The following is a 17,294-nucleotide window of genomic DNA, read 5'->3' on the forward strand; positions in this document are numbered from 1 at the left end:
TAACAGTACTATTAATTACTATCCACAGAGTTCAGGATCTATCGGATTTGTTATTAATAGAAATTAATATCAACTATTGTTGTCTATCTGTATGTTATAGACTGTTATAACAGTAGACTGTTAATACATATATTATATAAATTTCTAAGTGCCTTCCTATCTTAACAAATGTATAACCTAACAGTTTAGATAAAGTTCGAAGCAAATAATGTACAAAGCATGGTTAATTGATACAATATTTATTTTAATATTGAAAACAAGAATCTGTATTTGTTGTTTACAAATAATTTCGAGGCAAAATATATAAAAATATATTATCGTTAGTATAATTTTATGTACTTGCCTCGAAATTTTCATTGTATAACAAAAACAGAATTTTCTTTCAAGTATTTGAATATTTGTTGGTATTTTTTTATGGAGAACACAATTAAAAAAAGCGAATCATAGCTTAAAAATATATAAATGAGGTTGTACTATATTTTCAATTCTAATATTGTTCTAATATGTTGTTTATTTTAACTATATGTAACATGCAGATGAAATAATTTAATATTATTCAAATAATGGAAACAACATTTTTTATTTATTGCGCACCGGAAATTTCATCCGCGAAATACTTTTTTTTTAATAAAAGAGAACACAATAAAAAATAACATCTTGGCTAAGATATTCTCGTTGTTGTGTTTAAAGGAATTTTAAAAAGCAGTTTTTTAATTTTTTTCATTAATTGATTCTGTCACATTGTGGTAATATTTATTAATAATTTAAGTTTTACTTAGTAAATACCACTATTTCTTAAAATGCATTTTAACACGTATTTCGATGCATTACGCATCATTTTCAAACATATTTACTATATTTTCAAGTAGTTTATATTCTTGATAAATTAAGATGTAAAAAAAAACGAGTGTATTTTTCGGGGTTTATTTCGTAGATAATCACCAAAAATATGTTTTTATGATATTAAAATTTTTAGAAAATTTTTTTATTAGATATTTGCTCACAATGTATAAATACATAAGTTTAAAATTGTAATACGATATTTTGTTTACATTGTTGATTTGTATTTTTAAATTGTAATACGATATTTTGTTTACCTTGTAGATTTGTATTTTTTGTTGGAACTTGAGAACATCATTTACACGGGTTGTTTTAGTTGCGTTAATACATTCTCAGTTCCTTTGTTTCCCTTACAAAACCGCACATCGGTTTTAAGAGTCGATTTAATTAAAATGTTCCTCGTTAACATGTAAATCCTTTAAGCCATATTACATGTTACATGAGAAAGTAACCTAATCAATTTCTAGATACGCTTTACACAATTGCACAAGAATCCTTTATAATGCTCTTAACTCTAGATAATTAAATAAAATAATAATTTTCACAAGTTTTCTTTGAATTAACTAGCGAGGTTCAAAACAAAAACTTAAGTTTGATTGATTTTCAAAAACTATTTTCAATATGTGTGTTTGTGTGTATGTGTGAGTAGTTTGATAGTAAAGGAGATTATAAAGTATTGCAATCAAGTTTTGTTTTTTACTTATATTGAATAACTAATTAAACAAAGTATGTATAGTAAAAACAAAGTTAAATTTTAATTAAAAAATGGAAAATCACAAAGTTAGTGCTTCATATATAAATTATACAAAGTATGTATATATTTTTCCGTATTTTTTATCACTTTTGTACAGCCTTTTTACTGTTGAAAGCCCTAAATGCACTCCTAGTTCGTTTTAAAAGCTACTTTTTCTCTTCTGTAAACCTTAAAGTAATATAATCGTCTTTTATAAAAGTAATTCAAGTCACAGTATACACTTATTATCATAGGTACCGTATTGTTTGGCGCATTAAGATTGTGTCGGGTTGTGGTCCCGTGGTTAGTGTCGTGGACTCTTAAGTCAGAGTTTCTCGGTTCAAACCCACGCTACCACAACTTGATACCTATTTCTAATAATGAGCCGCGTAGGCTCTCAGAAATAGAATGAAATTAGAATATTTGTACATGTAATAAAACACTTTCAAAAAAATATGTACAACAAAAATATTTCTCTTTTTTTTTAAAAACTTTTGCTACGCAAATACAATTGCTAAGAATAAGTTAACAAATATTTTTTTTATAATTTATATAAGCTGGAATAAAGAGTTATTATTATTTTTATTATTATATTTGAATCACTTACTTTGTGATTTTCAATTTTAAAATTAAATTGTTACTTTGTTTTAAAATCACTATAAATATATTTATAGTGATTTAAAAACGAAGTTACATTTAAATTATAATAAATTTTTAATCTACATTTATTCTCATTTATTTTCCCTTACGTATGAAATGTATATTTGCGTTTTACCACCTCCTTAAAAATCCATAAGCATTTTTGAGTTATGTGGAAAATCATACTTTCTAAGAAAAAAACCGCATAACAAAAAAATATTTGTAACGGATAAAAATAAATAATAAAATAAATTCATCCTGTCAAATCTGGGTGAATAATGATTTGTCGTATAATGAAAACGAGGATTTGATCTCACCCTCCAGGACCTTACGGTCCCATCAATCTTCCTTAAATAACTTCTTGCTCATCCTTTTTTCTCGTTTGATTTTAACAGCGTAAGACGACACCTATTTTTAATATAAATAAAAATACCCGTCCATATTTTCACAATCCAAACCTTACCTTTTCATGTATCAGTACATTTTCATGGTGACTTTATAATTTTACATTAAAATTCAGCTTGAGGAAAATGTGAAATGAGATTCCAGTGAATTTCGAGAATTTTTTTGTAATTCACGAAATAAAAATTGACTCATTTGAATGCCCTCCACTTACAAATGACACTTTGAATATAAAGAAGAAGAAATTTTGATCTGCAACATTTTGAGAGGAATAAATTTACCCCCTCTTCAAAACATTTTTTCGATTGGTTTTATTTAATATTAATCCATCATATAACTTTTTCAAAATGGATATAATGCCGCAGAAATAAAATGTGTTTTTTTTTTAAATATTTTGTATTTACACTACTGATCTTAATATCCTTTAGTGAATTCAAAATACAAAAATTATTAACTTCCTACTCAGATGCGGTGCGAGTAAAAAAGGATTGATATTTTAGTGACAAATTTAAGGTAAATTTAGGCAAACTTTTTGACTTATATTAAAATTGTACTCCGTAGATGATAGTTTTTAAGCATACTTAAGATAAATCGTTTATCAAACTCTCAATTTATCGGTCGCAACTGAGCGAATAACAGGAATGGGTATCCGTTGTGAAAATTTTAAGACCCTTGTGTATATTTATTTTCACCTGTAGATGAAAACATTTGTAAGTTTTCGAAACTAGTCGTGTATAATAAAAATAAAACTCATTAGCGGTTAATTACAGGTATTAATTTTTTTTTAAATAATCAACATGTCATTCCACAGTTAGTTAATGATTAATCAATTAAAAATATTTATATATATATATATATATATATATATATATATATATATATATATATATATATATATATATGTATATATATATATATATATATATATATATATATATATATATATATATATATATATATATATATATATACACATATATATACATATATATATATAGCATATACATAGCATACCGTTTAATTAAAACCTATGCCTTACTTTTGTGGCCACTTTGGTGTTTATTGTTTCTCTAGGGCTCAATAATACGAAGTAATATGAAAACTAAAACTCGCCAGCACTAATTTTTCAGTGTGTACAGAGATGTGCGGCGATGAATACAAAGTATGGTATATATAACCCTAAGATTGCCAAAACTTCTGTCTCAGTCAAAACCCCATGTCCTTACATTTATTTGCTTTGTTCTTAAAAATAAATATTTTATTTTATTTTTAGAGTGGAAAAACGCAAAGTTACTTCTACTTCACTAATTCCAAAAACCCTGTCAACGCCAAATACTAGTGTCTCTCAATTATACTCAATTATAATCCATATTCTGCATGTATATTATAAAGAGTTTGACGGCCACTTAAACCATGTAATCATTTTTTTTAATCTGTAATAAAAAATTATCTTCTCAACAACAACAAAATTTTCATGTTAGAGTCTGTCCGATTCCTCATCATGAATTATTTAATTCATGGTAAAAAACGAATTCACAAAAAAACGTACCACAAAATTACTCCACCCAAAAGGTAACCATTATAATGGTGGTCGCAACATTGGACAAAGGCAATTTATAATTAAGAATGAAGAAGATTACTATGGTCTTTGTTTCCATTGATAAAAAATGACAAATATTAAAAATATAATATTAAATAAGAGACAGCTCTTACCCCCTCTTAATCCTTTTAAACATTCTAAGGACACACCTCTAAAATTTAGACTTAACTTCACATACGGTGTTTGAAAATGATGCGGAATGCATCGAAACCAGTGACACAATATATTTTAATAAAAAAGTAGTTTTTACTAAGTTAAACTTTAATTTTGGATAAAAAATGAATATATATTAGCACAAAGTGACTGCCGAATCAATTAATGATTAATAACCAGATTATCAACAAAAAAAAACAAACTTAGTGCTCTGATTCCTTATTTATCTTAAAATCAAAGAAGGAAACCTACCAATTCTCTTAATTCTAATATTTTATCGTTTTGGAGGTTCATTATCAATTAATGTTCTAGAATGCTGAATTTTTTGCATGCATTTACTTCGTTTTGGTGGGTCTAAGATATAATCTAAATAGTTTTAATAGTTTAAGTTGAACAAACAAATTAAATTCACATTAAATACTTTTTCAATTACGTTGGTACACACAAACTTCTTGTGGATGTAAACTTTTAACTATTATGACGAAACTGAATTGAATTTTATTGAAGGTATTTGAACTTTGAATAAAAACTAATAAAACTTTCTATTACTTTCTCAAAAATATTAAAATGGAATACTTTGCGTAAAGTATTCCCCGATATAACTTTTTTGTCCATAAAAATATTTGATTAATGAATTTCCGTATGGTTTAGGTGGGTTTCATTTAGAATTGATGCCTTTAAAATATCATTTTAAAGGCTATAAATGAAAGTATCGATTTCCAACAAAAAAAACTTACTTTAGTCTTGAAATTTCTTGCATTGTTTTATATAGTGTAATCATGGTGGTACAAAAAATCCATTTTATCTACCTCATTATTCTATAAGAAATTTTATATTTCTCCACGGTTATTTTATTTATTCTTTTATTTTATATTTAAAATTTGAGGACACTGTTACAGAAATGAATATCTGCAAATGTGGAATCAAAAGGCAATATCTACTATTTATATAATAGATAAAAAAATAAAAGTATGAACACAAAAAAATGTATTCCGTGACTTGTATAAACATGTTTCATTAAAAAAAAAACACTTATTTTTACCGTAATGGTAGTATCATCTGTTTAACGTCACATCAATACCCGGCTTTTTGATAGCTGCTGTAATATTTAATACCTATAAGCATGGTGAAATTTAACATGAGTATTAGAAACGTGTTTTTTTTTTATTTAACCAGACTCAAACCGTGTATAGCTAGAAAATAATAATAAAACTAAGAATAAATCAAACTATCTTTACAAAATTTTGAGTGTGTCCGAATACTTGATTACAAATCTGGATTAACTCTAATCATAGGACTTAATTTTCAAATTATTTTTGGGCATAATAAATGAATTAAATGGTAAAATTATAAGCTTAAATAATAAAAATTGAAATGATATTTTCTGGCGTTTCTCATGTATGTGATTTAAATCCAGGATTCGAACATCACATACTGATATAAGAGTTTCTGCTCAATAAAAAGCCTATTTTCATCTCACCAATAGATGTCTCTAGTGAAGTTCTTGTGATCCAAGATACAATAATTCTAAATTGGTTCATATATATATAGAACTTCCAAGAATTTGAGAAGTGTGGTTGTCAATTATGGGTAGAATTGGTGAATGTTACACGTGTGTAAAGTGATCACTTAAACCAGCCTATGATGGCCGTCAGTCCCGTAAATGCCCAGACTTCCATATTCTTCTTCATGTTTGATGAGATGTCAAAAAATTACATGAAAACTATCTTTATGTGTTTTCAAGCATAGTTTTGATTTGCAAAAGCCATTGAATTCTTAACATATTTTATTTTAAACATGCAAAAGTGAGTATACTTTTTTATACAAAAATTTTCCATCCAACAAATTGACAAACGAATATGTCAAATCAAATTTGACACCAAACAACTACTAGACATACATGTGCAGGATATGTTCACGTCATTTTGTCAGAAAAAGTACCTACGTCAAAATAAGTTTTCGGTGAAATCTGCCTAAATAAATGTAAAAGACAGGTGTCATTTTTTACAGAAAATAAAAAATAATCGCAAAACTTTAATATGGCAGGTTTTTTATATTCGTCTCATATAAATGTGGTGACTAACAAGTTGTCGGAGTAAGAACCCCCAAGGATTAAAAGGTTCAAAGGGTAAGCAGTACATATTCGTAAACAAGTGAAATAATTTTTGTGACAATATTTTGTGTATCACAACATGACAGAATTTAAAAGTAAACATTCCTTACGGAAGTACGTATATTAAATACTGAAAATCAACACGTAGATATTTACTCAGCGAGACGTAACCTTAGCTCAAGGGAGTGGTATTACGTTTCATTAATATTTAAAAAGGGTAGTTTTATTTTACGAATGTGTATTTATACAAAGGAAATTTTTATTTAATTTATTGTTTATATGAGATTATTTAAAAAAAATTGATAATAAGGAAATGAAGTGATAAATCTTTGTTCATGTGAATAATTTAAAAAAATCATAGTCTTTCATAATCAAGTACATATAACAAAACAAAACTATAAAACGTTTTCCCGTTCATTTTATTCATACAGTGACTAGGTTTCATCATTACTAGCATCATAAGAGTCGTCACATCATCAGTCTGATGATATTGGTAGCGACGAAACCCACCCACTAGTTTAATAAAATGAATATGGAAAAAACGATATACTTATTTTATTATATGAAATTCAACTGCATTTTTTATAGTATTCCACTGATAAATAATATAAATAAATAAATCTTGTAAGTTCAGTTAGCATGAGCAAATAAATTCAACAAACGAGACCATGACCATAACCACAGCAGGATAGATCACGTTCCTAATGTACATTCAGTACATGAGATCATTAAAACCCTCTTGGCTTGGTGTATTCTACTTTTTTATCTTTTACGTATATGTATGTACTAATGTGTATCTATATGTCTATAAACTCGTTTATTTATAAACATGTATGAGTTTGTATGTGTTTGTTTGCAAGAACATATATGTAAATATGTTTATTTTATGCTTACTTTTATTTATTTTTATAGGATTTTTTTGTAATATTTACGCCATATAAACCTTAATTAAAAAGGCAAAAGTAAAAATGTTTTATTCGTAATAAAATCCCTAAAGCATAGATCCAAAACCTGAATATGAGACCTTAATTTTATACCTAAATGATACAGCATATCATTTTAATTTTTAAATGTTAGGTACATCAAATGTTAATGCTTAATTCAACAACTACCCCAGTTCACCGCAAATTCAACATTTTGATGTAACACGTTAATATTTTAAAGCCATGAATTTTGTAACGCGGGGCTACATCCGTTTTCAATATCAATTATTTGAGTAAAATACACGGAGAAAGTTTCCTGTAAAAACATTGACAAACAATGTGGAATTGGCCGAATCCGGGCCTACTTTTATCGCTGAGCCAATCCATTACCAAGTTACACATGATTAAGGATCTTCTTTCGAAAACCCTTTAAGGACAATTAGTCAGGGCGCAAACCGCGTTCTTTGACAAAGTTATCCTTCAGAACCGAGGAGGAAGAGAAATTGAATTACTCAGAAATCTTAGCTTAATGCCCATCCACTTACCGTGGAGAATGAAGGTTGGCTTTTATTCCTTGGTTTATCGATGGGTCGATCAGAAGTGGAAGGATGCTAGCTGTACCCACGAAGAGATCTCATCCGATTAGCCGAACCAATATCCATTATTAATTTGTCGGGCTTACTGAAGCAACCCGACCCAAGTTTACTAGGTAAATTCAGTCTTCCGGTAATGCTGGAAAATCTTTTGACAAAACTTCCCTGCGTAATGATTGCTCGGCACAAACATTTGATTTGTGTATAAGTCCGCTCAAACACAAAACGAAGGGCCTTTTTATCTCCCTACCACAGATTAATGAATTATTGAATGTGTACTCGTCTTAAAATTACACTCAAACTCAATTGAATTTCATTTGTAAGGCTAGCTCGGATATCACATTTGGTTTCCATGGATAAAAATAGCAAACATGCACGTATAAAAAATGTATTAGATGTTTTGAGTTTGTGCTTATCAATGTATAAACGCTCTAACTGATCCAACGAACAAGTGAAAAAACGGATTCTCGTATGTCAAGCATGGTTTATGACTTTTCTTCTAACCACCTCACAGTACTGTACTACTGATACTTTGATGTTATTATTAAATTGAATATTTTAAATATATAATAGACAAGCAAAAAATAGGAGTAATTTACGAGAATGTATGAGGAGATGCATGATGTAGAAAAAGCAAATAAAATTTGCAAAGCGATGAAGTATCGTATATATTTATAAAATTTTGACTGTTTCCAAATACTTGTTCACAAATGAGAATTTTCTCCACTTAGGGGTTATTTTTACATTTCTATATCTTAACAAACATGAAAAAGGATATAAAATTCTGGGTTTTTACAGTGCTTATAACCTCTCATAGACAGGTTAAGTGATACTATTTGCCTACTTCTGCGAGGAAGCGGCGTATTGGTTAGTAAACATTATCTACATAACATCATCTTCATACCTTATCCGCACCCGATACTGCATAGGGCACTGCATCATATTAACGAAGCGTTGATTGATTGCTAAGCCATGAAGAAAAGGTGATCTGCCCTCTGCTTTAGGTCCAGGGTAATATTCAATAAATATTAGGGTGTTTATTCACTAATATTTATTTTACCCCGTGGGAATCAAGCCCGGGACCTCAAGCACGGTAGCTAAACACGCTGACCATTACACTATGGAGGCTGATAATTTTTTCATCCACAATTATACATGCACAACTTCAATTGCTTCAATTCTTATCGGTTTCCTTAGTTTATCGAGAGAATTTTATTTGCAAATAATTTCGCTCAAAAGTCTCAAAATTATGCATTTTTATAACGGCGCAACTTTCAGATTTCGCTGCATATATTTTCGTTATGAAACGGGCTCCTTTGAATGCACTTTATTGCATTGCGGAGGCTATTGTGTGCATCTGCTCCACCCCTTAACCGCGAAATGTCTTCCCTCGTCTCGCGCTGAATTGCAAAATTTGCAAACAAATATGTTTATTCTTTTGAACCTTTTGAGGGTAGCGAATATGACAAATTTATTCATTTTTATTATCCAATGAATAAACTATGATTAGATCCATAAATTCCTTTTATTTTCCGAACTAAAATTTATATGATTTGGTATGAGGTGGTATGGATATGTGACACGAATGGATAATGAGAGAATGACTAAGAAAGTATATTCAGTAAATGTGAACGGGAGAAATGAACGAAGACGGTAAAAAAACCTTGGCACGACCATATCCATCAGAACCTAAAATTTGGTAGCACCAAAAGTCAAATGTAAACGGAGTGCATGTATGACTAGATGTATAGATGTGAATGAAGCTAGAACATGACATACATGTCAGGAAGACGTGTGTACCGTTCTATCCTCTTTGTCTAATTCTGCAGAGAAACGGCGAGATGGTAGGAGGAGTAGAATTTAATTCACTGTCTCACTCAAATACACACACAAGCTCACTCACTTTATCATTAATTAATTCGACAAATCATGATGATATCTTTCCATTTTTAAATAAAATTTTACTTAGTTAATAATATTTTTCTATATTTTGTCATGTTTCAACGCTCTCATGTCTCAAAATGGATTTTTAATAAAAATAGTATTTATCAAGTAAAAGATAACTTTTAAATAATATTTGTATTTGAATGTTAAAAATCTTCATCACTTGGATACAAAGGGATTTTGTTCTTTCTTACTCTTTTTTAAATGGTGAAGGTTTTTCATAATCGAATACTGAATGAAGATAAATATGACGGTGAGTTCCAAATTTAACGTTTGAAGATAAATTTTGCTATAATATTAAGATGTGCTTTAGTTTAAAATACGTTTTTCAGATCCACGGGTATCGTCCGTAACTGCTGAACTGGCTATTTAGTACACAAAAGTGATGAAATAAACCATTTCACTTTTTTCAAATACGCAAAAAAAAACAAATATTTTTCAATCGTAATCCTTAAGAAACCCCATTTTACGAAAAGTCTCTTGACTCGGCTTCTTTCAAGGCGGAAATATAAAATATCATTCCCAGTTTTCTTGGAATTCCCAAACACGTTTTTCCCTTCCATTAAAAAATCATCGCCATTTCTTCCATATGACACTTTTAAAAATCCTTATGAATTCCTCGAAATAAAGTGTCACTCAAATAAATAAGATGGTTTCGGAGAAAACTATCAACATCCATCTCTCACCAGCCTGGGAGGTCTTTATATGTCCTGTATATAGGGAGAATGCTGAATCATTGAAAATGGTATTTCCTTTCTCAAATATCAGATTTATAAAACTTCTCATACGTTTAATTTTTTTTTGAAATGTTAAATTTATTTTAAATGTTTATTTTCCAATTCAGAGATTTTTTTGTACGAAGGTACTTTGTTTTTGTTTGCAAATACAGATTTTATAAAACATGACCAATGAAAAAAACATATAAAAGCCTTCAAAGGCTTTACCCATAGTGAAGTTTTTTTTTATCAACGTTGATTTTGTAAAAACTTTTTTGTAAATAACACAAACGTAACGAATATTTTATGAATTTTATTAAAAAATTGTAAAACATCAAAAATGAAATAAGGCATTTCAAAACTCTACACAATATGATGTTGTTTAATATTTTACATAAATGGCTCAAAACACTCAATTTATTTCGAGTACTTAACGACTACGTATTTATCATATTCGATATTTATTTTTTTAAATAAAATATTTCGTTAGTTCTTAAACAGACATAAACATTATGAGCTCAAATAAAAATACTTGACTTAAAGAAACGACGAATATCACCCAAAAATATAACTAGGATGCGATAAAGCATTAATTAAGGCCAAAACATTTGAGTGAAACATGTTAATTAGGTTGTCTCAGGCTTTTGATTATTTTTTTTAATTTTTAAGTTTCAAATTATTTTACTTATTTTTGTATAGTAATTTAATCATTTATTATATTTACCGTGACTCTTTCAGCCACTAATAAAGGCTGGAAATCCTAGTAAGGCGTTATTTAACTAAAACATACAATTCTCTTATCCTTATTCATTGCCGAAGAAATATTAATTGAATACACAAACGAGCATTTTTAAGGCAAATACCTAAATATGAAAAATTCGCTTTTTTTCTTATGATATGTATTTTTCTCCTAAAACAACATTTATTATTTATAGCTGTCTAGAAGAGTAGGTACCTGAACATAAATTTTCTAAACGTCAGCTTTCGTTTACTTCTTTCTATATACGACTCAGAGAGGGTTAAATTCCGTGTTCCAAATATATTTCATATAAAACAAAAGGCTTTCCAAGGGTCGTATGTTATATATGTTTGGAAATCGTGAAATTTTTAGGGGTTAAAAATAAAATATCTAATCTGTAATTAGTTCTTCTTCTTCTTCATCTTCAATATTATTTCATATTAAAATTCACCTTATTATTTGCGAAACACTCCCCAATGTTGTTTCCAATGACGTATCCCCATTGAAAGTTTTAATAGAACTTTCATGACTAAATATATTTTAATTATATTATATATATTCATTTTTAATTTAAATTTTACTTAGTATCATTAACAAACACCGTAATAATGCGGAATGCACCGAAACACGTGTCACAGTAGATTTAAAATAAAGTGATATTTACTAATTAAAACATGAATTAAAAATAGATTGATTTAACCATAAAGTGACTGCCGAATCAAGTGATAAAATATTTTCTCTCATAATTTTTTTAAACGATTATTGTAATATATTTTTGTTAAATATTTTTATTATTATTTAATAATGATACTGGTTTTTAGTAAAATGTGAAAACTTAATAAGATAATAATGTCTGCAAAAATTGAAGACCCCTGAAAAGAGGTTTTATATAAATAATATAATATGGGAGGAGTAGAAAATACTTAATAAAATATCAAATATTGGAATATTTTTTCAAAGATTAGAATGAGTCCTTCTCCGTGGTATAATGATTAGCGTGTTTAAATACCGTGCTGGAGGTCCCAAGTTCGATTTCTAGGAAGGTGAAAGTAATATTCGTGATTTTACACTCTAATATTTATTTAATACTTCGCCGAAACGGTCACTGAAGCGCAGGAGTGATTAACTTTAATTCATATAAGTAATGATCAAGATAATACTGCATCAATACGGTGCAGTGCTCTATTCACCATTGGGTGTGGATAGATGTCAAAAGAAAAAGAAGAATAGGAATGAGTAATCATTTGTTCAAAATAACGTGAAATATTAACGAAATGGCAATACAGTAAATTATTTTGAATTATGATTTATATTATCCACTGACACTTCGTGATGGAATTGCATTTTTAATTTATTATTAGATTAAAACCAATATTTTTAGCTTTTCCACTTTTTTATTTGACCAGCGACCGGGTTTCGTCGTTACCGACATCATCAGACTGGAGACCCAGTCTGATGATGTCAGTAACGACGAAACCCGGTCGCTGGTCAAATAAAAAAGTGGAAAAGCTAAAAATATTGGTTTTAATCTAATAATAAATTGAATTATGAATCAGAAAGCACTTAGCCATGGGTCATTTTTTACATTATCGGCTATAATAAATACTGTTTAAACTTTATTTTTTTTAGTTATTTATGGATCTTTTTTTCATTGAAAGATGTGTCCCTTTTTTCTTAAAAAATATATTGCTCTTACGATTTTGATAAATGATTGAAAATTTTTTTTTTCAATAAGTATATATTTAGTATACAAATATTACTTTCGAAAACGTATTTTTTCTGATTTGCTTTTTTGTACAGTATGGTTTAAAGACGCAAAAAAACAAGGCTTATTTATTCAAAAGCGTCAATCGATGTTTTAAAAGGTTTTCTTGTACATAAGATAATAATGGGTTGCTTCCACGCATATTATTTACGTGTTTATCAAATAAAATATTAACGTAAACGTAAGCCTCTCGAAGCATCGAAATAGCGTATCGTGAAATTTTGTGGTTATAACGAAAACAAAGCAAATCTAAAAATCGGAATATTTAAATTATGTCATAGAAATCTATAAAGCCTTTCTTGGGTTTACGATTGAATAGTCCACGGTTTTTCTAGACCAAAAAAAAGATGATGTGTTTAACAGCACACAGTTTTATTTATGAAAATGCTTTATTTCAAAACTTTTAAAACATGTTGTTAAACTTTTAATTACATAAATTAAGATCAAAGAAATAAATTAAAGCTTTCACAGTATTTTGACACATTTTTCGATGCATGTCGCATCATTAACAAACATTAAATTTATAATGATGCTCATTACGGTGTTTGATAATGATGCAGAATGTATCAAAATACGTATCGTAATAGATTTTATGAAATAATAGCATTTTTACCATGATAAATAAAAATAAAAATGGGTAGATATTACCAAAAACTGACTGCCAAATCCGATACTGAAATCATATTTACTTAAATTTGCTTCATCAGTCAAATTCCTAGATTAAAATTCCATTCATAAAAAAATGGTCTGTAGTCTCGTGGTAGATGTCGCGGACTCTAAAGTTAAACTATATTGATTCGAGCTCTACTACATCTTATTTATAACCCCTATTTTTAATAACGGGCCTCTCAGATCACCGAAAATAGTATTAGATTTGTGAATGTAATAAAAACGAAAATCTCTTTAAAAATAACAAAAAAAAAGTAAAAATAAAATTTAATTTTCATGGGAATATTTATATGTACAAGAATTTATTAATTAATTCATGAAAGTTTAGCATCAGTAAAGAATTATTCTAAAAAAAAAACAAATTCCCTAAATTATGTCGGATCCCTGTTTTCCTGGTGCTATATTCATTATTCCGTGAACGTTCCATTCCTGGAATTCATCCTTCGAGCGAAATCCTCCGTCATATTCCGTAATGAGAAAAACCGCATGTTTTTGGAGGGAAAATCCATAATTTCTCGCGCATATTGCTGCGATGATTTCAAATTCAAACCGGGCAACGATGTGAATGCCTAATCAAATCACTTTGTATCAACGCCTTCAAAAATATGCATTGAAAAGAAAAATATTTGTTTTTCTTAGTATTTTTTTTTACACAAATAATTTTTTAAAAGGAATACATAATGTTTAGAATAACAAGACCTCAACTGTCTCATAAACAACAAAATCTAAAAATAAGATTTATATCTAATCCTTATTTTTATATCCTATCAGCTTTGATAAGAGAACTGATATCAATACACGGAATATAAACCCCTAAAAATAGTTTTAGCATCTGAACAATCGTAAAATATCCTAAACAAAATATTTTCAATGTATTAGATTTATTGATTGTATCAAAGTTAAATGATAAATTAATTTTAATTAATTGTATAAATACTGCATTTGTTATTTTTGATAAATATCGATCAAATTTATGTTAACCCTTAAAAACTGAAATATGTAAAGGAGACAAAATGATGTTGTTTTCAAAATATAATATCAAAAAAGTTCACATTTATATATTTACTTTATACTCCTCAATCTCCCTAACACTTAATATTTCTTCATATAATGATGAACGCGGTTTGAAAATAACTCTTCAACTTTATATATTTTTAAATGAAAGCAGTGTTTCATTGATGTTATAACAGTATATAATTTTATGATTCGACACCATAACACTACTTGTGCACATAAACACATAAGTTATTTGGGCTCAAATCTAAGAGAAATGACAATAACATACATGACTTCATCGCAAAAAATACACAAAAATCAGGACAATGACAAAACAGGAAATTACTTTTTTTTTCTGTGCAAACGTATTTGTGCTTTGTAAAATAGTTTAAAAATTTGCAAATCCGTGTATTTGTCATTTATTTTTGGTAGCTTGTGCCTCTTTCCTACTTACTTTTCATTTAGAGCTTTCCCTACAAGGAGTCTAAGTTTTAATCGAAATATACTCGTATACATTCTCCCTTGACTTTGAAGATTTTGGAACCAACTTTACCGATACACTATTTTATTTTTCACAGTTATCCATTTTGAATAGCTTCCAGAAACCTCAAAAATTAAGTTTTTTCTAAAATCCGTCTACGAGTTTTAGAAGAAAAAGTTTTTTTTTCACAAAATAAAGATTAAATGTTTACATTTTTTTTATTTTCTGTGATAAAATAAGAAACATATTATTGTAAGAAATATGATTTTCAATTTCGAGCCTGCCTTTGAGGCGAATAAAATAATGTTAGTGAATTTAAAATATCACAATTTTCACAGAATTATCATACATCTTAATTTTATGTAAAAAATTTAATATTTGTTTTTTTTAAGGACTAAATTAAGAGTTTTCTTTACAAAGTTTAATTTAATTTAATTTAAAATCTAAGAAAATATTATGTGGGCATAGTATAATATAACATTCTTACCTCCACTAATTGGCAAGGATGTCGACGCCAGGACGCAGTAGTACTGAAAGATGATTGCAAAGAAGATCCTTAATCTGGTTATACCAAAGTGATGTGGTGACGTCACAGGGTGTGACCATCTTCTCCGCTTAGTCGCCATGGCAACTAAACTTTGCGCACTTTATTTCACACACATCAAAAAAACACTTTCTATTACGACTGTGAACAAAACACAGTTAACAATTTATGAGTTTTAAAAAAATCACACCATTTTACGCGCTATTTATATAAAGTACAACACGTTAAAATTGTATTTCATTTTTTATTAATTTTTTTTTAAAGTATTTTAAAGTACTTTACTTTACTTATAAATTAACTTTTGAACTATGAAAAAATCTTACACAAGTGATTAAAATCACCAATTTACACAACTGTTTATGGGTGTTTTACTATAAAGTTTGAGAAATATTGTATTTGTTTTACTGTTCCACGTCACTTCTCGCGATTATTATAATTGAATCCACGTGTTGGAGAAATGTTAGAAACTTCCCGCCCTTCAATTCCATATAGGATTCCTAAAATGATTGATGACTTCTCATTCCGGCTTTCCCGTTTGTCTGAAAATAAAGAAAAATAAAACTATTATACAGGATGGTTCCAAACAACTCCTACTTTTAGTTGAAAACAAAAGATTAACAATCACGATTTAAAGATAGTGAAAGAAATGAAATTTAACTCGTTTATAGGCACAAATATTTTTGAAACATAAGAAAATAACATTAACCGATACATTTCAGTAACTTTTACAAACATAAAATAAATAAATAAATATTGAATAAACACGTTTTTATATCTGGGTGAAATAATTAACTTCATGAACACATAAAAAAGTTACAAATTTCTTAACACAAATAATAACACAAATGTTACCAAAATATGAGTAGTAAACCATTTTTTAAAGTAAAAGAATATATAATATGCCAAAAAAGAATATACGTATTTTTAATTAGTGCTAAAAAATATCTGGTTTAATAGAGATAAAAATAGCTAATAAAAACTTAATGGAAACTTCAATTATAACTGCATTATTTTTGGACGATGTTAAATTTATATGTATTTTAGTAGTATTTAAATAATATTTTATATGAGAATGTGGAAAAAAGCTTAAAAACAATCACCGATAGATCAAGTCACCGATACCAAAATAAAGTTAACGTCATACTAAATTTTATAACTTCGATTGAAATGAGAACTTTAAAACGATATGTACTTTTACAAAATACATGGATTTTTTGTAATCACTCGGAAAATAAATTTAGAAAACTATTTTTTTAAAGAAAAATACTAATAAAATATTTATAATTATTCACATTTTACGGCATAATCAATATGCAAATGGCCTCATTCTCACGCACGTAGAAATACGTAAATTACGTATAAATAATAATTCAAAAACAATTATATATTTAAATATTTTTTAACTTTTTCATAGTTCACGGCTCTTTCCTAAAATAAAATGTAA

At 28.0% G+C, this 17,294-nt stretch overlaps 1 protein-coding gene across 1 annotated transcript in view; it reads right to left on the bottom strand.

The window, feature by feature from the left end:
- LOC148302465 (uncharacterized) overlaps positions 1-16,391 on the bottom strand; it is a 322,290-nt gene extending 305,899 nt beyond the window's left edge. Inside the window, exon 1 of the mRNA XM_088271569.1 lies at positions 15,794-16,391. Coding sequence (XP_088127695.1) covers positions 15,794-15,932 — 139 coding nt within the window. The 5' untranslated portion in view covers positions 15,933-16,391. The remainder of the gene's footprint in view (positions 1-15,793) is intronic.
- Between the last annotated feature and the right edge of the window lie 903 nt (positions 16,392-17,294).

The sequence above is a fragment of the Brachycentrus maculatus genome, unplaced genomic scaffold, assembly GCF_059751285.1.
Source record: "Brachycentrus maculatus isolate JH-2025_06_01 unplaced genomic scaffold, ASM5975128v1 h1tg000451l, whole genome shotgun sequence".
NCBI classification, from domain to species: Eukaryota; Metazoa; Arthropoda; class Insecta; order Trichoptera; family Brachycentridae; genus Brachycentrus; species Brachycentrus maculatus.